The sequence below is a fragment of the Mesoplodon densirostris genome, chromosome 5 (assembly GCF_025265405.1).
Source record: "Mesoplodon densirostris isolate mMesDen1 chromosome 5, mMesDen1 primary haplotype, whole genome shotgun sequence".
Taxonomy (NCBI): Eukaryota; Metazoa; Chordata; class Mammalia; order Artiodactyla; family Ziphiidae; genus Mesoplodon; species Mesoplodon densirostris.
Genome location: NC_082665.1, coordinates 12929575 through 12957565, shown reverse-complemented (window position 1 = coordinate 12957565; position 27991 = coordinate 12929575). Strand labels below are relative to the sequence as shown.

At 42.8% G+C, this 27991-nt stretch overlaps 1 protein-coding gene across 1 annotated transcript; it reads right to left on the bottom strand.

The window, feature by feature from the left end:
• Positions 1 to 16409: 16409 nt before the first annotated feature.
• MIS18A (MIS18 kinetochore protein A) lies at positions 16410 to 27780 on the bottom strand. Its single transcript, XM_060098557.1, has 5 exons — positions 27415 to 27780; positions 23300 to 23366; positions 20708 to 20830; positions 18255 to 18351; positions 16410 to 17675 (listed from the first exon to the last, which is right to left on the bottom strand). Exons 1-5 carry the CDS (start codon positions 27755 to 27757, stop codon positions 17595 to 17597), a joined length of 711 nt encoding a protein of 236 aa, XP_059954540.1. The 5' UTR covers positions 27758 to 27780; the 3' UTR covers positions 16410 to 17594.
• Between the last annotated feature and the right edge of the window lie 211 nt (positions 27781 to 27991).

Below are 27991 nucleotides of genomic sequence, written 5' to 3'. Positions count from 1 at the left end.
GCTTAGGAAGTTACAGGAGTCAAGAAGCTAGAAAAAAAAGATGAAGAAAGGCCTCAGCTGGCAAAAGGTTTCTGGATATTTTTTTCTTCTTTATATAAATAAAATTACTTTTCCCCTTGAGCTTTGGAAAGCCCCCAAAATAAATCCAAGATCACTTTCTTAGCTGTCATTAAACTTCCCAGGCTGAGCAAGACTCAAGAGTTTGCTGGCAGAGAGAACGCTGGTTGATAGGTCCTCACCGTCTTGCATTTCAGCATGGTGGCCTGAAGTCTGGGCGGGGACCCGGGCCTCCTACCACAGCCTCGCAGAGCAATGAGGGGGCATTATTCTCTGACAATTTACAGACCTGAGGGGAGAGGCTGAGGATGGGGGTCTTTTTCCCCCTCCACGCAACACTCTGTATGTACAGAGCCCTGCAGAGACGCTGCATCTCCGTGTCTCCCCAAAACAGGATTACCAGCTGAAGAAAGACACAGCATAAAGGCAATCAAAATGCTGAGCAGACACTCATTGCTGATGTTTGTGTTTCTCTCATACATAAGTGTTAGTTGACTGTGTCTTGGAGGTGAAGGCAAAGGGGAGGCCCCGTGGATCTTCCAGCCTCAGTGGGGGAAAAAAATCACACAAACTTGCTGGTGAGACCTTACAATGTTTATGGGGAGTTTTCACCTAAGCCTCTCAACCACCCTGTGGGGTGTCATTTAAGCCTTTCAACCACCCCATTTCACAGAGGAAAACACTGAGGCTCAGAAGATGGCTGCTTCCTGATGGGAAAGAGCGGGGCAGAAACAAAAGCGCCACCTTCTGACTTCAGACTCAACATTCTTTCCCTGACATTAGGCCCAGCCCATGAGCCAACCAACAGCATGGGGCCCACCAGCCCCTAACACTGAGCCTAACTGAGCCTTGATTCATGCCCCAATTTTTTTCCCCAAAATGAAAATATCTAAACTGGGTTTTTTTTCCTAATTATAAAATACACATGGGCTTCCCTGGTGGCGCAGTGGTTGAGAGTCCGCCTGCCGATGCAGGGGACGCGGGTTCGTGCCCCAGTCCGGGAAGATCCCACATGCCGTGGAGCGGCTGGGCCCATGAGCCATAGCTGCTGAGCCTGCGCGTCCAGAGCCTGTGCTCCACAACGGGAGAGGCCACAACAGTGAGAGGCCTGCGTACCACAAAAAAAAAAAAAAAAAAAAAAAAAATACACACTACTGTAAAAAATTTTTTTTGAACAATATAGATGTTCTGTACCAGCCAAGCCTCCCTCTCCCCATAACAAATCCGTAAAGACAGCCAGTTATCTTTGTAGAGACACATATGTGTAACCAGCATGCTGACCATTTCCCATGTTGACTGGCTGGGAGCCAGACCAGGTCACCCTGCTCTGACATCCAGACTGCCAGGACTCCACATGCTGTCTCTCCAGTCCCCCGGGGGGCTCACATGCAGCCACCCACCCCTTCCCCGCCCATAGTCTTTCCTCTACAGCACTTGGCTCCCCCAGCTGGGGTCCAGCAGAGCCCCCAGGGCTTCTGGAAGGAGCCTTGCTGCCCATAGGTTGATTGCACAGGTATAAGATCTAATTTCTCTCTAACCACCCAGACTCCCCCCTTTCTCAGTCCAGAAAGTCTGATAAAATTGTGAGCCCTGGAGGTGGCAAAGAAGGAGAAGGAAGGGTTTCTAACAGATTTCCTCCAACGCTGTCCCTTAAGAGGTAACGAGGTATAAGTGAGTCTTTCTCTCACCTGCGTGAACCGCCTTGAGGAAACAATATTCCAGGATGATTTCTGCGGCTCCTAAAAGTACCAATTCAACTCACAATGTCTGACTGTCTGTCTCTCTGTCTTTGTCTCTTGCTATCTCTTCTTTTCTCCCACACTCCCTCTCTTCAAGTTGTCTAACCCCAAACTCATAGATCACTAACCATCACTTCCCCTTAAGAAATGATTCTCTCTATGTAAATTGGTGCCGCCACTATGGAGAACAGTACAGAGGTTCTTCAAAACACTAAAAATAAAGTTGCCATGTGATCCTGTAATCTCGCTCCTGGGCATATATTCGGAGAAAACGAATTGGAAAAGATACATGCACCACAACGTTCGTAGTAGCACTATTCACAATAGCTAAAACATGGAAACAACCTAAATGTCCATCGACAGATGAATGAATAAAGAAGATGTGGTGTGTGTGTGTGTGTGTGTATGTATGTATATGTATATATATATATATATATACATATACATATACATACATACACACACATATACATACATACAGTGGAATACTATTCAGCCATAAAAAGAATGAAATAATACCATTTGCAGCAACATAGATGGACCTAGAGATTATCACACTAAGTGAAGTAAGTCAGACAAAGACAAATATTGTATGATATCACTTATATGTGGAAACTAAACAAATGATACAAATGAACTTATTTACAAAACAGAAACACAGACACAGAAAACACACTTATGGTTACCAAAGGGGAAGGGGTGGGGAGGGATAAATTAGGAGTTTGGGATTGGCAGATATGAACTACTACATATAAAACAGACAAACAACAAGGTCTTACTGCATAGCACAGGGAACTATATTCAATATCTTGTAATAAATTATAATGGAAAAAATAGTTTAAAGTATATATATGTGTATATGTATCTGAACCACTTTGTTGTACACCAGAAACTAACAAAGCATTGTAAATTAAGTATGCTTCAATTAAAAAAAAAAAAGTTTCCCCTTAAGCACTTTATGCTGGGGTCTGGGAAGCTCAAAACAGAGACATAACTTTAACCTCTCAGCTCCCAAATGAAGCTTTTGAATATCCCTTTGTGAACTTAACATTTAAGAGAATAAACCCATATCAATCTGTCCCGCCCGTTATGATTTGCCAGCAATTGAAAAACTGAAGTCATCAAACAAAAATAGAAACTTGATATTTGAAGGCCACCACAAAAGTTAGCTATTTACTCCAAACGAACGCCTTTTTCCAGCCTCTATTTCCTGCAGGCAGGAGACCGTCTCCATGTGCACATGAGATTAATGACCCTTGGAAGCATTCATGTTTCATTGTCTATGGCCTATAATAGGACACTGCCTCATATTTATCCGGTACTCTAAGTCTTTCTCTATAAATAGCAAATAAAATAAAGGTCAGTTTTACTAATAGGGCTCCCCGTCTTACACACCATCATCATACAGTTTAAGAGAATTGGGAGGCTTCCCTGGTGGCGCAGTGGTTGAGAGTCCGCCTGCCGCTGCAGGGTACACGAGTTCGTGACCCGGTCCGGGAAGATCCCACATGCTGCGGAGCGGCTGGGCCCGTGAGCCATGGCCGCTGAGCCTGCGCGTCCGGAGCCTGTGCTCCGCAACGGGAGAGGCCACAACAGTGAGAGGCCCGCGTACCGCAGAAAAAAACAAGAGACAGTTGGGGAAATGTGCTGGGATGTTTAATTGGTCAGCATTATATATCATACTTAAGTTAGCTGGGAGAACTTTTAAAAATTGCAACCGAGATACCTACAACAAACAAAGGTCTTTTAAAAGCCTAGCACTTGTCCGTCTCTGCTCTAGTAAAATGAGTGGACTCTTGGTGGTCAGCTCCAGCATGTGGCCAGAAATAGCCTTTGCTTTCTCCCTTACTTAACTCAGATGTATTCCTACCACACTGAGTTCCAGTTTGGGGACCTCTCCATGGATGGAAAATATGTTAGCTTTACAATGCACATTTCAGATAACTCAGAATTGTCGTCTTTACAATTTTGCATTTACCCCTTTCCTTCTAACCCAAGACATCTTCCTCCTACGTGGGTGGGAATAAAGTTATTTTCTTTAGGAAGCCGAGAATTACCGTGCAGGTCCTGCAGGCCTCATCGTTGGCAGGCTAGGGGTGCCAAGGTCTCCCATGGGTGGGTAGGAGGTCCTCAGCTTCGCCTCTTTGTGTCCTGTACTGTTTACTCCTCCATTTGGTGAGCACACAATGAGCACCTACTATGTGTTCAACATCTGCCCGAGGCAGGGGAGGAGGAAAGAGACAGAGTGTGTGCGGCCCATGGGGCCTCTCCAGCACGAGGGGTTGCACTATCTCACACAACACCGTGTGAATGGTGCCCGCCCACCAGCGTGGGGCATCCTGGGGACAAGGAACAGAGGGAAGGAAGGCTCTAGACCCCTTCATGTTTGGTGGATAGCATTTCACCCTTTGCTTTTCCATCTTATGGGTGAGTGACAGGTACGTGGGAGGCATGCAGTTTCCAGCTGTACGTTTGTCCCTTGTCCTCAGGCTGCAAATTTCCATTCATGCTCCCTACGTGTCCCTTTAGGGCCCTCATCCAACTGGAGCTGGAATTCCCAGGATTCTTTTTTAAAATATTTTCCCCAGATTTCCCTTGTAACAGCCGTTGTTATCTCTGACAGCAGGCTGGCCTCTGTCTCTCTCAGGCTGGACAGGATCAGGCCCAAATCACACTCCAGCTTCAGAGTAGCCTCCTGGCTGACAGGAGCAGGAGGGAGGGCGAAGGGGCCAGGGAGTGAACTCGCCGCCCCCCAGGATCACACAGCAAGGAGTGCTCCCTCTGCCTTTGGTGTGTGATCATCCAGGAAGTGGCCAGGCTGCCTGATGCGCCTGAAGCTTTCTATTAGCTTCTGCCTGGAAGTGCCCATTCAGGGACCACAACTTCCAAATTACCCAACACTTGTTGATTGGCTCAGGAAAATCCATTTTCTGGAGAATGTCAAAAATTAGAAACAGTTTTAGTCGACTTAATAGAAAAAATTTAAATAGCATTTTGAAAAGAAAAGAATATGCCCCTATACCGTAAATGGCTTTATAACTTACCCCATCTAATCCTCACATTTGTCCAGTTCAAGAGTCAGATTCATTCATCATCTCTATTTTTTTGTAAAGTCATTACAAATAAGAAAACTGAACCATGAAATGGTTAAGTGACATGCTCAGGATTGTGTATCTGGGTGGGAACCAAAACCCACATCTCCTCTTCCATTCTTATCATGTGTTCATTCCACAGGTGAATCACAAATGGAGCCCAGAGCTAACAGATCTCAGCTCTCAGACCTACCGCTGCATCACACACTCCAGGTTCATTCACTATATGTGCACAAAGATTTCACTAGAAGATGTTCAATACCACATTGTTTATAATACAAAAAGTCTGGAAACAAACTTCTACCTAATGCCAGGAGTTTGGTTAAATGAACTATTTAATATTGTGAACTATTATACAGTCATTAAAACAATGTTGTAAAAGTATGTTTGTTAACATGGAAAACTTCATAATTAATAATAATAATTACTGCAGCTGTCATTTTCATAATTATACGTATACATAAATGCACAGGAAATAGTGTGGAAGGATCCATACTAAAATATTAACAGTGTTTAGATTTACAGATGGTTTTATTGTCTTTATTTCAGTTACCTGTATTTTCTAATTTTTCTACAATAAAAGTACATTTCTGGATTACTTTTCAATGATCTGAAAATGTTTGTGTTTTGACCCCCACCCCAAATTCATATGTTGAAATGTTAACTCCCAGTGTGATATTATTAGGAGGTGAGGCCTATTAGGTCATGAAGGTGGAGCCCTCATAAATGAGATTAGTCCCCTCATAAAAGAGACCCCAGAGAGTTCTCTGACCCTCTTGCCACCACAGGAGGAAACAACAAGAAAACAGCTGTCTGCAACCTGGAAGAGGGTTCTTCCCAGAACCCAGTGGTACTGCCCCCTGGATCTTAGACTTCCAGTCTCCAGAACTGTTGAGAAATAAATTTCTGTTGTTTATAAGCCACTCAGTCTGTGGTATTTTGTTATAGCAGCCCGAAGTAAGACATAATTTTAAACTTTTAAGATTATTATGTCAGGAAACCTCATCTGGCTAAAAGACAAACATGTGCTTACACCTGAGGTAAGTATATTTAACACTATAAAAGGACTGCAGGCTTTTCCACTTATTTTATCTTATCATTAACTTGCAATATATGGCAAACTCAGTTTATTTCTTTGAGGATAACAATAAGTATATTTCATAAGCTTACTGATGTCCACTTCGAGTGAATTTCTTCACAGAAAACAGGATTAATCATAACCACAAACTGTTTTCATGTTTATTGTGTTGGGATTCTTTTATCCCCAGAAACCTACTCAAAGGTAAATCATCATTACTCTAGCCTTTACTGGATAAAGTCACAAATCTGCTGACTGGGGCCAACGAAAACTGTGCTCCCTCAGCGACAACCAAGACCTCCAAGCCTTTTCCATTCATTTCTGTTTGATTCCCTGTCAAGTCTCCCCGAATGACTGTTCAAACCCTCCCATGTTTCTCCATTTTTCTATTCCACTCCCACCTGATTAAGTCTCAACGGATGACCCAGAATCTTCATCACTTGAGCCTAGCGGTTTTCAAACTCTTTTAGCCGAGGGGATCTTTGTTCCAAAGCCTTCTTACCATGCAGTGCAAAAGACGGGTGGGTGATGTACACACTGGCTAGCCTGGGAAGGTTTACATCTGTCATCCTGGCCTGACCTTTAATTATTATATCTCCCCCTTTTACCCTCTAATGTGTCTTCGTTTGGACAATAGATGCTATAGTTTCACTAACAATGAGAAAATCTTGAAGACGGAAGCTGTTCTGGTTGGGGACTGTTCTCTGCCCTTTTTTCTGCGTCTTGGCCCATGCTAATCCTTCCTTCATTTAATGACAAAAATTATTTCTTTTTCCTGTGAGACTTCTGTCTCTGTCACTTCTTCATCATTGGAAGATCATCTAGTGATTCTCAGACCCGTAGTGTGTGTATATTTTAAATATGTTTTTAACTGCCCATCCCCAAATAGTTCAATTCAAATCCTCATTTCAGAGCTAGGGAAAATAAATGTGAATAAGATCTATCCTTACAGAGGCAAAACAAACACAGGGCGGGAATCAAAGTCTCCTCATTCACCGATCATTTCACCCCACGCTGGTTCTCTTCGGAGCCACGTCAGGACCAGATTCTCCTAGGTTTCCCTTCAGAGTGAAGACACAGACAACAGCGGTTGCCTTGGAAACTCTGCCTGGTGAGCTGGAATCATGGGATTTCACTCGCCCTACCCTGTGGCTGACATCCAACCCTGACTAATTTAAGTTCTGGTTGGTTATGTCTTTGCTAAGGGGACACGGTGATGGGGCCGGGGGAGAGAACAGGAGGACAAGCAAAAGTGAAATGACTACAGAAGGAGGGATTTTTTTTTCACTGAAAGCAATTCAAGTAGTGACAAAAGAAATCACTAATGTATTTTAATAATTAAGATTCTCAATCAAACGTTGGTGACCAGAGATGCTGTTAAATGTTCACACATCCATGTGTTAATCCTATTCAGGATTCCGTGAGCTGATTCAAGAATATCTTCAAGACGCGCCACCTGCCAGCCACCTACGACTGTTAATTAAGCAGCAGCAGCAAATGCGAGCTGTGCTTCCATGTGAAGTCTCTTTTGTGGTCCTGATTCTCTAAAGGACAGAATACTGTCAATGCCCATCAGATTACAGATGCTTGGTATGATTCCCTATCAGCTATTGATCAAGTTTTCGATTTCAAATCAATGCTTAATTAAAACAACAAAACTTCTGATTGCTTTTACTGGATTAATTAAAGGAGGAGACATATAGACCATTCTAGTTCAGCCTCCTCATTATACAGTTGAAGAAACTGAGGCTGGGAGATAGGAAGCCGAGGACGCGAATTGCTCTGCTAGTTAGAGCACAGCGGGACCCAGACCCTAAGGCGCCAGGCTTCCTAGTCTGGTCCGACCTCACAGCATTATTTGTTTGCCTCAGCTATATTCTGTTGAGCAAAATAATTTAATGCACGAGTATAAAAAAACAATCTTCTGTTTCAGAGAATAGAAGTCTGATTCAAAAGGGAATTGTCTGAATTTATTTAAGATGTTGGAAAATGCTTTAATATGAATAAAATGCTTTTGATGCCTCATCCTATAAAGAAATAAGTGTCCCTTAATGTTTCCAAAGGAATAAACGGTACAGATACAGACGAGGATTCCTGGGAAGTCTTGTGAGTCAGACACATGAGCCAGGTGATCAGAAATGTGCTTCCTTGGGAAGGCTGACACCCCTCTTGGCAATTCCACAGGGAGCTGGCAAACGCAGCATTAAGGTCTCAAAAGCACTGAGGGAGGGGACTTAGTAATGAACCTGAGTCATGGAAACATAAGAAATGACTGAAAGAGAAAACATAATTAACTTCCCAGTGTAAAATGTAAATCTCTTGGGGGAAAGCTTGTGGGAGTGTAGGTGTAGACAATTTCAGAACGAATGCTGAGTAACCCAAGCCCTTGGCACTGGTGGGGGGCTGGCGGGGAGAAGCCTTGCCCGTTACTTTAATTAAGGAGCTTGGTTACAAGAGCTGAGAGGGATAAACTCCAGGTTGAGGCTCAGGAGCCTACTTCTGGGAAGCGGCTTCTGCAGCAACTCCGTTTGCCAATGTGGTTGTGATCAGGCTGGATGCGATGAGTATTTATGCGGTGACATGCGGCCCCTTGTGGTCTGATTAAGGAAAAAAAAAAAAAAAAACCACCTCAAAGGCCGGAGAGTAATACTAACCTACTTTACAAGTGTCAAATGAGGCGCTGAAAAAATGACTGGTGTTCAGAGGCATTAATAATCGTGACCAAACAGATGAGCCTACGAAAGGGGCGTTTATTCCCTGTCCTCTAAGCAGCGCATCTCAAATGTAAACGTGCGTGTGGATTACCGGGGGTCTTGTTGAATTCGGGTTCTGGTTCACGGCGGGCCTGGTGGGGTCTGGGAGGCGATGCCCCTGCTGTGAGTGGCCAGGGGCTCGCGGGAAGGCCCCTGCCCTCTAGGTGAGCCAGGGCTGCTCCATCAGAGCCCTGCACTGTGGACCACAGGCGCCCTGGAGAGCATCCCCAGGCATTACAATTCCTTCCCGCACCCAGACACTAAGGAACCCAAATAACCACTTTTCTTTTGCCTCTTCAAGCTCAAGGGCCTCTCTCCCCAAGCTCTGAGATATCCTTTACTACCCCCAAAAAGAGTGTTTTGAGAAGGCAAAGCCCCTGACACCTTCCTACCCTATCGAGTACCTTCTCATGAGAGGAAGCAACGATTTCAGGTTACCATAGGGTGGGTTTCCACGTTATTAAGAGCTGTGGTTTTCTTTCGTGGCTCTCCTGATGGCTGAAAGCAGCAGGATATTTCCAATGCCCTTTACTTCCAAACCTCCCCTTGCCTATTTGAATGTGGCTTAAATGTTTATCTGCTTAGCTTCCGTCCCACACTGACCGCACACGTGAGGCCCGTTTGCATCTTGCTTCAAGTGACAGAGTTGCATCCACACCCCACCACCCCCCAATTCCAAGAATTCATTGTATTTTGTTAGGAAAAAAAATGATACAAAGTATTTTTAACTGGATGTGGGAGGAGAAAGATGGAATACATAAGACAGTGGAGTGATCACAGGTGGGTAATTACACATGTAAATGAGTTCAATTTGGTATTTTCCCCTTGAATTCCTATTTACATTGGTTAACAATGAATTCTAACCCCACACCACCACTGCATTTTGGGGCAGTTTCTTTTTAGTCTTATATGTCAGTTCTGAAATATTAAAAGCAATTCAGAATGCTTGGGTATAAAATTTTTTCTCAGCTTAGACCTTTTTCACATTTTCCCGTTTATCATCATAACTGTACAAAGTAGACAAGAGATTAAAATTCTCCTCTTATTTAACAAGTATTAATTATCTCCAGCATACAAAGTCTCGTAACACATTGGGCCATGGGGAAAAAAAAAATCCTAGTCTTGCAGGAAAGTTTCCCACAAAATTATTATATGCAATCATATGAGGCAAGAAGAACATCCTGAAGTGATTCAGGAATGGTGAGGTGGAAGAAGTTACTTCTGACTGAGAAATCAGCAAGGGCTTCCTGGAAGAAGTGGCATTCAAGCAGGACCCCGAAGGACAGTAAGAACTATATATGTAGAAAAAGGGCAGGGGTGAGACACAAGCGTGTTCTGGTTGACAAAAGCTCAGAGTGCCAGATAGGAAAAGTGGGCAACATAGCTGGGAAGCCATCTGGGGCCAGATCAGGAGAACTGGAGTCTCAGATTAAGAGGACTGTATTCCGTGTGCTGTGATGTAATGCCGAACGTGAGAAGATTCATTTGACAATGTTGAGTTCATTGGATCAGGGGGTAGGAATTAAAGCATGAAGACCAACTAAGCAATAATTCAGGCAAGAAATGAAGCCTGAATAAGGATAAATGGTAACGGAGAAATGGGCAGGGAGGGGAAGGAGAGGCTTTGGGAAAGAAGAGAGGGCACCTGACAGTTGACTGGAGGTGGGGCAAGGAATGGCGAAGAGGCTGTGTGACTCTAGGGTTTTTCGACCAGGGCACAGGAAGGAGGACAATGTCACTGAGAACTCGGGAGGCATGGGAAGGGGACAGGGGTGTGCAGGGCCTTGAGAAGAAACGGTCAGTTCCCATCAGAGCAAACATGCTGCGTGCATCTGGAGGGCATGGGGCTAGGGTGGTGGAGGGATTCAGGTCGTTGGGAATTCAGAGCAGGGCCTGGGGAGACAGTTCAGGGCTGTAGGAGTTAGAGACCCAGCACTGGCCACTGAGGTCATGGCAGGGTGGGAAGTATCCAAGAGAGCCTAGAGAGAGAAAAACAAAGGCAAGGGCAGAGGCAAGGGGAGAAGCAAAGGGAGGCAACAGGAAGGAGAGCGGCCGGCAAGGGCAGCAAGGAGGAGGGCAGCTCAGATGCCATTAAGGATGGAGCACGAGAGCGTTTGTTTTTTGGTCCGACAAACACTTTCGCACAGGGACTTCCCTGGGGGCTCAGTAGTTAAGAATCCGCCTGCCAATGCAGGGGACAAGGGTTCGAACCCTGGTCCGGGAAGATCCCACATGCTGCAACTAAGCCTGTGCGCCACAACTACTGAGCCTGCGCTCTAGAGCCCGTGAGCCACAACCACTGAGCCCACACACCACAACCACTGAAGCCCGTGTGCCTAGAGCCCGTGCTCTGCAACAAGAGAAGCCACCGCAATGAGAGGCCTGCGCACCACAATGAAGAGTAGCCCCTGCTCGATGCAACTAGAGAAAGCCCGCGTGCAGCAATGAAGATCCAACGCAGCTAAAAATAAATAAATAAATAAATTTATTAAAAAAACTTTCGGCGCTTCCCTGGTGGCACAGCGGTTGAGAGTCCGCCTGCCGATGCAGGGGACACGGGTTCATGCCCCGGTCCGGGAAGATCCCACATGCCATGGAGCGGCTGGGCCCGTGAGCCATGGCCGCTGAGCCTGCGAGTCCGGAGCCTGTGCTCCGCAACGGGAGAGGCCCCAATGGTGAGAGGCCCGCGTACCACAAAAAACAAACAAACAAACAAACAAAACCTTTCACACACACAACAATAAAGATATAATGAAGCCCAATACCCATGCAACCATGACCAGTGATCAAGCCATGCCCATGCGGTCCCTCCCTCTTGCTGTATACTTACTTTACTGAAACGTTTTACAGCAAATCCCAGGCCTCATGGCATCTTGCGCCTGCATATTTCATCATGTGTCACTGACAAATACGGACAACTGAGAAGAGAATCTTAAAGGGGAGGACAATTTTAAAGTGTTGGAAGTTTTAGGGCTTTCAGAGACGGTAGCACTTTGAAGGAGCTCCTTGGTGGCTTTCAAAAGAGTGTATTCAGTAATGCCCAGGGTGGAATACCACAGAGGGTGGAGTGGGTACAGTTACAAGTAGGACAGCAGGGTCACACGGAGGAGGTCTGTCCCCAAGAAGGGACCTGGGCATGCTTGCAGGGTGAGATTTGAGAAACCAGAGCGGACAGAGGCTGACGGTGTGAGAAAATAGGTACGTGATGCAGCAATCTTCATTCAGTCCGTTGAACAATAAATGAGCATTTACCACGTGGCCGCATTCCTTGCAGCACAAAAGACAGATAAAATCACTGCCCTCGTGGAGATAACACTCCAATAGAGACAGACATTAAACACACAAACATAAAATATGATGTTCATTGTGATAAGTGCAGTAAAATCAATGACACACGGAAGGTGGCTGCAAGGGAGACGTAAGATACATGGAAAGGTGAGAGCCTGAAACAGGCCAGCCAGCACCTCTGGGCAGAGCAGGGGAGAGGCCGGGAGATACGACAGCCAGAGAATCTCAAGGTAGGGACAAAGGAAGGGAAGGCAACTCACATCAAGGGGGCTCAATCAGCTTCAACTATAGGAAAAAAACAAGGGAGAAGCTCATGACTTCTAAACCCTCTGGACACTAAATTGCTAATACTACAGTAACGGATATAGCTTCCCTTTATGTGTTTTACTGCTAGGAAGCAAGGAAGCACCACAAATGCACCCAGTGTAAAGAACAAGGAGCATTGCACAGGAGGAAAGCCCAGGCTCCGTCCATCAGCTGAGCGGGACTTCAGGCACTTTAACTTCTCTGAGCCTCAGTTTCTGCATCTATAAAATGGGAATAAGGATTTCTACGAAAGACAGTTTTTTGAGAATGGGGTGAGACAAGCTAGGTGGAGCTCCGAGCACAGCCCTTGGTACACAGTAAATGATCACTGAAAGCTGCCTAAGAACAGAAAGGTCACCCCTGGGAAGGAAACTGTGACAGTCAAAAGCAGCTATCTGTCCCCTTCAGGGAAAACTCCTTGATGGCTTCCCAAGGTTTCCCTTCAAAATGGTCACTCTTGTATTTGCTTTGGAAAGTGCTACCCAATGGAACATACACCCTACTTCTGCAAAATTTCTATGATTCTCAAGAAGCCTCTGAAATTACAAGCCTGCAGCTGAAAGAGACACAAAGGTGACGGCTTTAAGAGAACTAAATTATCCTCAAGTCTTCAAAGTCAGCTCCTGGATTCTCATTTCCTTCCTTTGAGTTATTTCTGGTTTCCTTTCAGCTTACATGAGTTGTAAGGTTCAAAGGGCCCTCGAGAAATTACCTTGTCCCCCTCTCCTCCTTAAAATTAAATAGAGGATCTAAAAACCACGGTGGTCACTGTTTAGGGGAAAAAAGTTATCGAGTTCATTAAATTTTGTCAAGCTCCCAGAAGTCAAGAGGGGGCTGATTTGAACGAAATGAGGCCAGTTCTCTTTGAAATCACATTTGGGCCAATAAAACTCCAGACTCCAGCACATCCCTTCCTCAGATCCCCTCACTTCACACTCTCTGCCTCTCAGATTATTATCACAAGATTTTAGGCAAGTGTAAACACTCCAAAGAGACTACAATTATATAGACTGGCCTTGACTGCACTTGGACCATCGTGATCAGAGGACTGGATAACAAAACACCCTACAGATGGAACCCCGCTCTCATTCAACAAAATTTACCATCAGTAGCCAGAACATGTCTGGGTTGAAGAGTAATTATCTTCCCTCAGTTCAAAAGTGATGGCAAATGAACTTTCTCTGCATGTTCCCAGGCAAGCAACTGCCCAGTAATTTATCTTATTCAGGAAGAACAAAAAAGACGTGTGCAACACTGACTATATAAAATCTTAAGTCATTTGCTTTCAGGTATTTTATTTTTTCCTCAGAAGAGGTGAAGACTGTGACTACTGTATCACTAAGGTCTAAAGATACAGCATTTCATTTTAGATTTATTTAATGAAAAGATCTTAGGACTTGGTCTTCTGGGTGTTGAATAGAGAAGTCATTTTCTCTTCTCAAACTTCAAGTCAAACAGTATAGAGGGAGGTTCAAAACACACAGTAATGTGCTGGGAAACCAGCTCTTTGGGGGGAAGAAATCCTGAGTTTTTTAGGACTTGCAAAGTTCTCTGGTGTAAATATTCCTCATCATGGCCAATTTGAAGCTACCAAGGATTGAACAACTGGCTCACAAATTCCTGAAATTTTAACCATTGGCTCTCAGCTCTTGCACACCCTGGCGTTAGACGAAGAGGTGACTGGATGAAGATTTCTTTCATGCCTCCTGTCTTATTTGACAAGTAAAAATTGTTAAGCCACTAAACAGTGTGAATTTCATACCATAGGATCACTTTTAAACAGGTTTTAAAGTAGATATTTCATCCTAGGTAGTCATTAAAATCAGGTGATAAAGGAATGTTTAATGATGCACAAATGTTTATATTTTTATTAAAAACAATATGACAAGAACAATTCCAAATTTGCATATAAAACAAGGATATACTCCAAAAAGTGAATAATTATTCTAGTTGTGAGATTGTGTGTGGGTTTTATTTTGTTCTTTCTACTATTGATCTACTTTTCAAATTTTCTACAATGTTCATGTATTTGTAATTAGAGAAACAACTAAATCCAGTGTATATATATATATATATATATATATATATATTTTTAATACGGTGTTTCATATTTTTTTCTTTTACATCCATACAATCTTATGGGTAGACTGGCTAGAAGACTAAACCAGGTCAACCCTATTTAAACAAGGTTAAATCTTTGTCACTTGTTTTTTGATGCTTTACAGCTTTCAAAGTACCATCATAAGCACTGTCTAATTTATCTGATGCAAGGGAAGCAGGTTATTATACTTCATTTTACAGAAGAGGAAACAGGCTCAAAATGACTAAATGATTTGCCCAAGGTCACATGGCTAATAAAGCAATTAAAGGGGGGACTCTAGCCCAGGATTTCTGCTACCCCTGAGATTTCCCTCAAAATCTCATCACATTGCTCATCAGGGGCCCTTCTCTCAAGAAGTTCCTACTGAACACCCAGACCCACCTCTGCGAGGAGGCACTCTCCTGGTTTTGCCCATTTTAAATGCCGGAAGCCTGACTAGAATCACCAGGGAGGACGCACTCCATCCAGGCATCAATCCTACACAAGCAACCCCCAGAGCAAGCGCTTCAGCTTGGAAGTTTATGAACATAACAGGATAGCTTGCTGAGAACAGCAGAACCCACACTCTGGGATGAAAACCATGTACAATGGTCTACACACATGCATTTACAATGATCTGTAAATGTCATGTAACAGATCCTGATACTAGCCTCCACAGCTTCGCCCTAAAGGACTCTCCCTTCACAGAGATGGCTGAAGAAACATATTCTGGCTAGATCCTATCTGAAGCCTCTTTGTTGAGTCCTGTGCAACGTGCACTGGAATGTCCATTTCTTGCTTCAGGACCCTTACTCCTGCTCATGGGCAGTGCTTTGCCAGGGCTTAGGAACCAGAAACAACAGCGCACAGCATTATTCAGCGATAAGGAACAGGAACAAGAACTCATTCCTCAAGTCATAGGTTTTAGTACGTGGCTACATAAGGCAAGTTTAAAAAATAATAATAATAACATTCTGATGAGACATCATGCAAAGCCAGAAAAGCCAGGCCACCAGCCTTCAGGGAACAGGTGGCCTCAGGAGAGGCTGGCCCGGAGTGTGAGCAAGGTCCCCCTCCTCCTAAGCGCCACAGAGCAGCACACAGGGAGGAGGAAGCAGTCCCACGTGGACCCCTCGAGCAAGCAGTGTGGGAGCCTCAGAGCCCTCTCCCCCATGGGGATGGCAAGGGCATCCCTTCAGTGACATCACAGGCAGAAGCCAAAGATATGGACTGTGCCTTACAGAGAGATATATATTTTATAAATATATATATTATATATAAATATATATATTTCCTGGGATTTGCTTTTAGATGCTTCAGCAAAGACCACGTGATACAAATGTGCGCGAGCTCTCCACCTACACCCCAGGGGCGGTTAGTTAACTTCATCTGAAGGACCCTAACTGGAGATAAAATTCCGGGGTGGGGGGGCGAATTTGCAGGGCAACACTAATCAAAGGCCCACACTTGGAGAAGCCACAAAGGCACTTGGGTTGTTTATTACCCAAACCACAACAGAGGCTTGGTTAGCACTGTGGATTTTAGAAATTACTCTTTGTTGGTGAAATGAGTAGTTTTCAAGATGTATGGGTTAGCTAGAAATTCTGCCCCAGAATGAACAGGGTAAGAGGAATCAGGGAGCCAAACTGCCTACCTCTTTGGAATGGCCCGGAAAGTGACTGTTGGAGAATTCTGTTACCCGTGCAACCAGAAACTTAGCTGAATCTCGCTGTTAAAATACTCCCCCATCTGTTCTAAATGAACTTTCATGCAAGTACCACTGAAGCATCTAAAAGCGCAGACCCTTGGGACTTCCTCAAGCATCCTGAGGCAGGATGACTGTTTTGCTGCCAGCAGGTGTTGAGAAGAGACCTGGACGGCTTCCCTAATTTCAAATTATTAGAGGCTGCAGACAGATACATCAAAAAAGAACTCAATAATTGTGAATGATCAATGATCGAGTCAATTTGACTTGGGAACTTTTTTTTTTTTTTTTTTTTTTTTTTTTTGCTGTACGCGGGCCTCTCACTGCTGTGGCCTCTCCCGTTGCGGAGCACAGGCTCCGGACACACAGGCCCCGCGGCCATGGCTCACGGGCCCAGCCGCTCCGCGGCATGTGGGATCCTCCGGGATCGGGGCACGAACCCGTGTCCCCTGCATCGGCAGGCGGACTCTCAACCACTGCGCCACCAGGGAGGCCCTGACTTGGGAACTTTTATACGACAACTTTAAGTCTCCTCAGACATAATGAGGGAAGTTCTCAAACATGCTGAGTACCAACATTACATGGCCTCATGTCCACTCAAAAGCAGAGACGGCCTGGGGAAACGTGGGGTTACCTTGACGGTCCTAAGGTGGACCCTCACACTGCCATGCCCAGTAAACGTGTAGAATTCATGACACCAGGATTTCTGAGCTCAGCTAAATAACTGTTTTGGAAAAATCAACTGTAAAGCACCTTGTTTTAATCTTTATTTTCTCCCTCATTATAAAAATAACATGTGCTTACTCTAAGTCTTACATCATAGAAAACTGGAAAACTGAAAACTTCCCCAGAATCCCACCCTCAGAAATGATTACTACTCTTTTTGGTAAATATTCTGCCAGGTTTTTTTGGCACATAGTAGTAAATAAACAGGATCAAGTGGAATTCTACCGCCACTAGAATACATGCTATTCTGCTCTTGTGCAAGGTTTTGAATAGTTCTGACAGATAACTCAACTGACCAGTTTCTCCACAGAGCTGTACGCAATAGTTTTCAGAGGAGGTTCAACCACACAGTGGGTGGGAAAACTTCTAAGATTTTCTTACCACTCAATATTCAATATTGTTCAAAGTATTAAAGGTGAAATAAAGTTTAAAAAAAAATAAGAAATAAAGAATAACGAATTTGGTACTGAGGAGAAAACCGTTCAGAAAATTATGGCAGTTTATCAAAATAAAAACTACGAAATTTCACTTCCAGGAAGTATCATGACTTTAAAATTGGAATTTAGGAAACAATCATCTTTTTACCATCAAATACAGCTGGAAAAGTAATTCTACAATTCTTCTCATTTGATCAGTTCAAGAGAATGTAAAGTACATGATCATTTTGAATTCTTTCAGTTCTAAGTGAAGTAAATTATAATAAGAATTGCTACATATGAAACAAGTGTCCATCAGCGAAGAACTCCAGAACGGGAGACTTGGAACAGATTTCAGCTTTTGCAGCTGGTAAAGGGCAACTTTGATTCAACCTCCCAAAGCTTTGTTTGCAATGCTTTCAAAACATCTTCCATCTATTGAATTAAGAATATTAAAAAAAATACATGATTAAAATCATACGTGGTTAAATATGACTAAAATATTCACCATTAATACAATTTCTGAACGTTATGCATTACACATAGATATTAAGTATTTAACAGAATTCCATTTAAATAAGACATAAGTTTATTAACAGTAGTTCTCAACCTCTAACCTGTAGCTTTTTTATACATTCATCACCATCTTGCCTATCTGTGAGAGGATGTTAACATTCAAAAACAAGGCTGTTTTTACTGTGAAATATTGATTTGATTAAGAAGATATATTTCTATTTTAATAGTTTTAGAATATATACTACTTTGATTTTAGTATGAAATGTCTTCTTTATTATTTTTTTGATAAAGCTTTAGCTTAATTTGTAGTTTGGCTCCCCAAAAACTCAACTTTACTAACAACTGAAATAAATAAATAAGAATAAAATAAGCACTCTCTTACCATGAAAGTGCTAAGGTCAAAACAGAAAACACATTAAGGATTATTCGTGGAGGAGCACTTGTTCACTGACTGGAAGTTGTTCATACAAAGATACAAAAAGTGCAGAACAAGATTACCTGCTTTAGAGATTTTTCTATTTCAACTCGGCTTTCAAGATTAAAAAGCTCTTTATCTTCTGACACAATTTGCTTTTCAGAGGACCCTAAAACATAACTGAAGTATAATAACAGTACAAAGTTAAAACATGAAAAGGGAGTAAATATAAAATTTACATGAATAATATTAAGGGAATTCCCTGGTGGTCCAGTGGTTAGGCCTCTGCGCATCCACTGTAGGGGACACAGGTTCGATCCCTGGTCGGGGAACTATGATCTCACATGCAGCGCAGCACAGCCATAAATAAATAAATAAATAAATACAAAAAATAATGATACTAAAACTTGAATATGTATATCAAACTATAAATTAGTACCAAGTAAACACATAAAACAACTACTTTTGCTAATAGCAACCTACAAAGGAAGCTGAACTACATGAAATCATGTTTTTCTCCATAACAGCTTTGTCCGAGAGCCCTACATATTTCCCAATATTATAAGTATTTTGTTATTGGAAATAAACTTGCTCTGTAGTAAGTTGGGTGGCAAAACATTACCACTCATGGCTCAAAATTCTATTTTAAAGTTTTAGAAGATCCTGAAGAAGCCACTGCTTTATATCACTTTTTTTTTTTTTTTTTAATGTAACTTCTCAGGAACGTGTGCATTTTCAAGTTTGACTTTTAGTATATAATTTGTGTAGTCAACTCTTGATTACCTAGGTTTGGGCAACTTCAACAGTTATCCTATAACTTATGTTTTGCTCCACTCTCTGGGGCGCTAAGATGCTGTGGTTTAGAAAATACAAAGAACAGAAAAATTGGCCTGGTAATGGAAGGAAAAGAGGCCCAGCTTTGGTAACCAAATAAATCTAAACAGTAGGGAAGAAGGTGCTGGTATTTCTCAAAAAAGAAACTTGATTCTTTTGCATTTCTTTAGTAGAAGTCTTTCATTACATGTTAACAACTTCAATATGTCACTTCTTTCGTCAAATAAGAACAGTCTTCTCTTGGAAACCCAAGATTAAATTGATTAAATTTCTGAAAAATGTCATGGGAGGCAAAATTGCAGAAGGCAATTAATATCCTGTTTAGAAAAGAAAAATGAGATGGGGGGAAATTAAATGGTATTGAGTAATTTATAACACTGTAAATAAACATTAGAGAGGGCATCCATTTCTAAAACAAACCAGGCTCCTTGTCATTAAAATTCTGTCCCAAGAGGTATTCAACTGTTCAGGAAAAAATAGCTTCAATACTATGACCCTCTATGGAGAAATCTTCCACACATTTTCTTTTATACAGATATGCATCACTTTTAAAGTTCTGTACCAACTGTACTGAAGAGTTCACGTTGTTTATACCTGTACTCTTCCCCCCCCACATAATTTTCACAAATCTTAGTAAAATTCTCATGGAGATTAAGGGAGCAGTTGTTTGGGCCTGGGTCTTCTATTTAAAACCAAAACAGATCTGATCTCTCTCTAGGCAGGCCTACATGCTTTACATCAATGAGCAGTGCTTGCTATATTATTCTCTCGTGTAAGGAATATAAAAAGTTTGCAGAGTTTATAACTTTGACCTAAACCTGTCTAGTTTCAAAGAAGGTGGCAAAACTGCAGTTATCAAAGAATAATTAAATGAAAAATTATAGTAAGAATACTGTTTTACATTCTTTAAAAAGAAACTCTAAGAAATTCAACCAGAGTGACGAAATACCTCGAGTAATAAAAGTGTAGGCTTTTTTTTTTTTTTTCTTAAATTGTTCTTCTTTCCTGATACTTAAGGTTTCCTCGGCATCTTTAAAATCTTGAGGGTTACATCTTTTCCAGGATAAGTGAAAATACACTGGGGTCAACTGATTAATTCTGTTTCCTATTTTAAAAAGGCTAGTGAATTAGAGGGCCATTAAGATATCTGTCATCAGACCCTAATTCACCTTGTCTCCTAACGCTTTTTAGAAGTCTTGAAAAATGAAGGTACTTCCTTGCATCTCTCAAAAAAAAGCAGACAATTATTCACCACCCTCAAGGAAATAGTTGGACTTTGTATTTCTACTTTTCCAGAACACCAAAGAGACTTCTTTCCTGACCATTTCTGAAATTCCTATTTCTTTATGATATTCTAGGAGACTAAAAACTAGAGGGAAAAATAAAATGGACAAAATACATTGATCCACACAATGGCTTTTAAAAAAAATCCTATTAAACTAAATTCGATTGTTAAGAAAAACAACGTATTTTTACTCTGAAAAATGTTCTCAGTGTTTTCTCCTACAATTTAGAAAGACAGACTTTTCCAATACCAAATAAATCGGGTCCAAACAAAAAGTCACTAGCTTTATTGTCAGAAGTTATTTAAAAATATATTTTAACCAGTGTTGATTTAGTTTCAATGTTTTCATACCAATGTCTCTGCAAGCAAGTTTCTGAGAATTCAGTTATGAGCTATTCATTTACACATCAAACTTACCTTTCAATGGCTTCAACACTGAGGCAGAACAAGTCCCTCTTGTAGTCTAGATTCTTGGGTGTGCATCTGTATACGTAGCCGAGGTTGAGTGAACATCCTGTGCAGTACAAAGTCTCCAGGATGCTGCAACAAGAAATGCCACTGCTTTAGCAACTGGTTATAACAAAAATCCCATTGTTGAGCTCCATAAAAACCTAAACGCTTAAGTTGCTAAAGTATGTTATTCTGACCCTACTAAGTCATATGCAAAAAAAGGAATAAAGTGATAGTAAGATGCTCACATCAGAAATGTAGACAGTCACCTCCAGGCGGCACTGCCTTAAGTATCCAGTGACAAAGGGCATGTACAAAAGTGACAAGAAGAGAGTGTACTAAGGTGGTGTTTTCCTAGAATGCAAACGCCTCAATTCAGTATTAAGAAGAATTAACGAAAATTTTGAAATAAGACAAAAAGATTCTACATGTCCTTTTAATGTTATATTGTCCACCAAGGATCATTAACATTCTGGGGAAGGGAGAGGCGAATTTTTTTCTGTAATGATCCAGAGAACAAATATTTTAGGCTCTCAGGCCATATGGTGTCTGTTGCAACTCCTTGCCTCTACCACTGTCAGCACAGACGCTGTCACAGATAACACATAACTGATCTGTATTCCAATAACAATGTATTTACAAAAACAGATGCTTGGGACTTCCCTGGCGGTCCAGCGGTTGAGACTTCGCCTTCCAGTGCAGGGGGTGCGGGTTTGATCCCTGGTGGGGGAACTAAGATCCCGCATGCCTCGGGGCCAGAAAACCAAAACATAAAACAGAAGCAATATTGTAACAAATTCAATAAAGACTTTAAAAATGGTCCACATCAAAAAAAAAAATCTTAAAAAAAAACCCAAACAAACCGGTGCTTGGCCCATGGGCCATAGTTTGGCATAACGGACGGGTTCAGGTGATACAAGTGAACAGGACTTAGCAACACTGGTTCAGAGCGAGTCAATTCCCTTTTCAATTCTCTAACAATCCTGGTTATATATAAAGAGAAGAAAGTCTCGGTCTGGTGCTAGAATGCCTTTAACCTGTATCTCACAGTTGCAAATCTTTCAACAGTAAGAGAACAGACCTCGGGCTCAGAACCAGCCAGGCAATACGATCTCAGCTAGAATTTAATAACATGTGTTTTCAGTGTAATTATCTTCACGGTGACTTTCCAGTTCCAGCAAATGACACATTTGTGGCAGTAATATAAAGATTCCTTTTTCAATAAATTCAAATAAAAATGAGGAGTCAGGGCCTCCCTGGTGGCGCAGTGGTTAAGAGTCCGCCTGCCGATGCAGGGGATACGGGTTCGTGCCCCGGTCTGGGAGGATCCCATATGCCGCGGAGCAGCTGGGCCCGTGAGCCATGGCCGCTGGGCCTGCGCATCCGGAGCCTGTGCTCCGCAACGGGAGAGGCCACAACAGTGAGAGGCCCGCATACCGCAAAAAAAGAAAAAAAAAAAAAAAAAAAAAAAAAAAAAAAAAAGAGGAGTCAATTTAATGAAAACTATTAAGTACATGAGAGCACAGCTGTCACATGCATATGGCAAAAATGGTAAGGCTGACATCAAAATGACTAGAGTTGGGAAGTAGAGCACACTCTGCAGGAAACAAAGAGAAATAACAGCATCATCCTAGCTCTTACTAATTAGTCCTGTGTCCTTAGTGAAGTCGTAACCTCCCCAGGCCTTGCTTTCTTCATCTACAAAATGAGAAATGATCTAAGGCTGGGTTTTCCAACTTGTAATCACCAGCATGCCAACAGTACAATTTTTGTTATATGCACATACTACCGGTCCTATTATGAATTTAATTCTCCTTAAATAGAGTAATTTTTTAAATTAAAATACTTTATTTGAATGGGACAATCTAACGTTCCTAAAATTAAAAACCAACATTTTAAAATAAAAAAATACATGATTCTTAATTTCTGTTTAACTGCTTGTGTACCACTTATTCATATACATCAGGATGACATGTTTTGGGCAACAACACTAGGAGGCAGAACTTCCCCTTCAGTTTGCCGAGTATGCCACTTGCAGCAGATGCGTGGCAGGTTTAGCAAGATATTGACCACTTCAACCATTGGAGTGGCAGCTCAGGGCCTGTGAGTGGAGGCCCCATGCTGTTGTTTCTGCAGCCCTGTCTGTTTACCTCAATAGACCGTATATGTGTGTATGCATGACCTTAGCATTTTCTATGGGTGCCATGACATGAAAAAGGTAGGGAGCATTAATCTAAAGCATCCTTTGGCTTGGAGATTCCATGATACAGATATTTTCCTTTCCTATTTTTATTTTCGATTTTCTTCACAACAAGCACAAACACCCAAAAAGGGAGTGTCAGAATGTGCCCTGAGAGGTTTAGAAACTCTTCCATCTCATATCTAAAGGAGACCACCAGCACTCAAGAATTGCTATATTAGAATGACTGATTTTATACTGATTACCATGAAAAAAGTTTTATCCCAAATCTTACTGCTGATGATCTCCTTAAAGACTTTTATTTGAAAAATAAACATTTTCTCTAATGGACATATTCACATAGATAGAGCCTTACTCACCAACCATTTTCATTTTTACGTTTGGATAGTATCTGTTCCTTATCCACAGAAACATTACAGGAAACACCTAGAAAGAAGAAAGTAACAATAATTTATTAATGCAGTTTGTTACAATACACATGCAGACATTGAGAGAACTTCTAATTCAACTTTTATTTTAGAACCCAGAAGGCCAGAAAAAAAATAAAGGCTCAAAAGTCATACACACAGGGTAGTTTAAAACTAAATGTACAGGGTCTTCTGGAAAAAGATAGCAGAATAAGAGTTATTTCCTTCCATTCCCAGAAAACACTGAAATTAACAAAGTGAATAAAATTAGGAAGAAAAAATTCAACTGACAGTAAAATTTGGGACAATTAGAACCTCAAATCACAGACTATCAAGAATACCCGCCATAGGGGTTTCCCTGGTGGCGCAGTGGTTGAGAGTCTGCCTGCCAATGCAGGGGACATGGGTTCGTGCCCTGGTCTGGGAAGATCCCACATGCCGCGGAGCGGCTGGGCCTGTGAGCCATGGCCGCTGAGCCTGCGCGTCTGGAGCCTGCACGTCCGGAGCCTGTGCTCCGCAACAGGAGAGGCCACAACAGTGAGAGGCCCGCGTACAGCAAAAAAAAAAAGAATACCTGCCAGACACAGTAAAACTAAGATCAACCCAAGGAAGAGGATAAAAGCCTGTGCGTACATCTCCAGATCTCACACGCAGAGCTCGTTTCTCTAGAAGTAATTGAGAGGGTCCTCAGGAGCTCAGCCAAAAACCTTTTAGACCACAACCTGGACAGGGATCACAGCTGAACCCCAGAAGCAGCAGGAAACATTCCCGTTTCCCAAGTTCAGAACACACTAAAGGCGGGGAATCCGGAGCAGAGAGACATGAAGAAAGGACATCAGACCTACAATGGCCAGAACAGACTCTTGATTTCGCCTCCTCTACAGTCTACCTTAACTCAGTAAATTCCACTTCCATCTACCCATCGCTCAAATCAGGAACCGGTATCACCCAATTCATTGTCTCCTTACCCTTCTCCCCGCACAGACGCTCCACAGGTAAGTCCTGTCAATTCTACCTCACAACCCTCAGTCCAGCCCCCAAACCACCACCACCACCTCCTCTGCCCGGACAGCTGCACTAGCTCCTGCCCACTTCCGTGCTTATTCTTCTCTTCAGTGCATCCTCCAAAGAAAAAACTGGGTCATATCACTCTCCTGCTTAAACAACAACTCACTCACTAGAATAGATTCTCATTCCATAGAACAGCCTACAAGGCCCTAAATTTTCTGGCCCCTTCCTTCCTCCCTAAATCTTATCTTTAATCTACTATTCCTCGCTAGCCTTGCTAGCCTCAAGGCCTTTGCACTCGCTGCTCCCTGTGCCTGGAAAAAGCAAAGAGCATGACACCAGAACTGAACATGCAGCCAAGTTGACAGGCCTGTATAAAGACAACAGAAAGACATTTTCAAGCACTCAAACTTGAAGTTTTCTTGGGGATGGGGAAACCATGGTGAAGATTAATCAAATAAACAACTCAGGAATGAGAAAGCTATTAATAAGCTTTCTCATTATTAATAAGAGTCCTGGACTAGAGAAATAAGTTCAGAGAAACATTACATTAAAGCTAAATGATGATGCTATGGCTACGGAACAGTATGTAAACGTTATAAACCTTGACAAAGTAAAAATAATTAAACTAACTCCAATTGGAGCGGGGAGGGGAGTGGAAATTAATCCAATGTTCATTTTCTAATCTTTCACTGGGAGGAAGCGGGGGGGGAGGGGGTTTAATCAATTTGTCTAAAGCTGATAAAAAAGGATATTTATATACACTTTTTAAATTTTAAAAACTACTGGTACAGACAAACTAAATAACAGAATAGTGTTTTCATAGATAAAACAAAAGCGCCCACGTGATAAAGGAGAGAAAAGACGTAAAAACAGAAAGGATGGTAAAGATTTAACACCAAACATATATTATTTCTTAAAAATAACATAAATGACACAAATGTCAATGACATTTATGTAAATGACGTAAACTCACCTACTAAAAGGAAGAGCTTCTCCTACTGTATCAAAATCAACCCAAATACATACATGTTGTTCTAATGGTGGCAACACTGGGAAAAAACCCAGACCTCTGCCAACAGGGGCAGACTGGGAGGAGGAACGGCATCTCCATTAAAGATATCACTTACGAGGCACTTCTTATGTCTTCTGAGCATATGATACACATTAACTCACTTAATCCTCCTAATCACCCCATTAAGTATTATCCCCATTTTTACAGAGGAGAAAACTGAGGCACAGAGAGACTAAGTAGCTTGCCCCAAAAGACACAGCTAGTAAGTGGCAGGCCAGGATTCAAACCCATACAGTTGAGGGCCATCATCTATACTGCCTCTCAGCGGGGGTACAACAAGCAGCTATTAAAAACGTGAAGTATATCTATATGCACTAATATGGAAAAACACTCAGAATGTATGTGCAGAATAAAAAAGTAAGGATGCTTAACAGTATAAATAATATCATCTCAAGTATGTTTTGAAAAATTTACATGTTTAGGGAGTTCCAAAAAATTTACATATTTAAACATGCTCATACATGCACGGAGAGTATCTGGAAGTATAAATGAGAATAAAGCATGTTGAACTCTGGGGACATGAGAGTGTCAGCATTGGGGGATAAGTCCTTTTGCATTGATTTTAATAGCTGCAAAGGGTTAATCTCAATGAGTTGTATGGGAAATGTATGTTCTTAGGCTTTTGTTTAACAACTGAAAGGGACTCAGCAATTATCGTTCATTGCATCCTTAAGGAAAAGAAGTTCCAAAAAGTTTCAGGTTAACAGGTGGACACTGCTGTCCTGCTTTCTTCCCAATATATGCCGGGAAGGAAAACATTCCACAAATGTCAACGAATCGGTGGTGAATTTCTGCCATAAAATATTTACAGAATTCAAACAGAGCATAAATTTCATCTTGAAAACCACAAGTCCAAAAAGAACAGCCATTTTTACACCAACTCAGAAAAAATATGTGAACCACTCCCCTATATAAATACTATGAAAACAACAAAACCAGGAAACGTTGGGGAAACATACAGGTTTCAAAAGATACTGGCTCTATCAGTTACCTGTACGTTTACTACATCCTCCTTCCTCTCCAATTTTGATAGGGTTGTTGGTGCTTTTATTGCAAGTCTCCTTTAATTTTTTTGATACCATTATGTTCTGTCAACTCTACGGCTGTTAACATTTCAGACGGTAAAGGTGTCCGCTGATACAACTATAAAGACTTGAGAAATCAACCCTGACATCCCCCGAAGGAAGCAGGCAGCTGAAAAGCTTAATGTCCTAAACCATTAACAATAGTATTTACCGATTAACAGCCCGCTAATTTCTATGAGGAGTAACACAGAATAGCTACACCCTAAATGCTTACAACCTAGTTGGTCATTTTTTTCTAAGTAATGCTCACGACGACACTGATTCATCCACTGCTCTTCTGGGATGGGGGAACCTCAGAAAAGAACCTGTCACTCGTGAGTCCAAGGTGCCGGGATGACTCTCCTCCTCCCCTTTTTCTGGGACAGCTCACCGTCTCAGACTTTTCTGCTTTTAAAGACCCTGGGAGGGTCTTCCCTGGTGGCACAGTGGTTAAGAACCTGCCTACCAATGCAGGGACTCGGGTTCGAGCCCTTGTCCGGGAAGATCCCACTTGCCGCGGAGCAACTAAGCCTGTGTGCCACAACTACTGAGCCTGCGCTCTGGAGCCCGCGAGTCACAACTACTGAACCCATATGCCACAACTACCAAAGCCCGCGCGCCTAGAGCCCGTGCTCCGCAACAAGAGAAGCCACCACAATGAGAAGCCCGCGCACCGCAACAAAGAGTAGCCCCCGCTCGCCCCAACTAGAGAAAGCCCGCGTGCAGCAACGAAAAACCCAACGCAGCCAAAAATAAAATAAATATATAAATAAATAAATTTATTAAAAATAAATAAACAAATAAATAAAAATAAAGACCCCGGGAGGCTCCAAAACACCTCCGCCTCCTCCGGGGCCGCCCAGGTGCGGCACACCCAGAAGAAGGCGGTCTTAAGTCCTAAGCCCCCCGCCCTAACTGACAGCGCAGCAGGATGCAGTTGGTGTCTTCCTGGCTCGTCACCCAGCTCAGCGAGTCGCCCAGCGGCCGCCGGCAACCAGAGCACAGAAACACCAGCGGCCTGTCCTCCTCCTCCGCCGGCTCCGCAGCCTCCTCGCGCCGCGTCCCTTCCGTGCAGGCCACCGACGCGTCCCCGCTCACGCAGCTCCACATGCTCGCCCACTTCTGCAGCAGCTGGTGGCGGCTCGAGTCTTCTGAGAGCCGCTTGCCTAAGAGCGAGGAGTTGCTCCACTTGCCCTTGTCGCCACACGCACAGCTAGTAGAGGAGCATCTTTTGCAATAAGCCTGAGACCAGGAACCCGCCATTATCGACAAATTGCCTGCGCCGCGGAGGGTCACGGGAAAGACGCCGTTGCGCATGCGTGAGGCGGGACAGGGCGGCGCAGGGCGGCGCAGGGTGAGGGAGGAGGGGCGGCAGACGGCTTGGGAGCGCGCTTGCTCGCCGTGGAGCTGGGCCTGGCGGGGGAGTCACTGAGCCTGCATCGTGCTTTCCAGCCTTGGGAAATTGAGGCTGCCCGAGATCCGCTCGCTAGGCTGCTT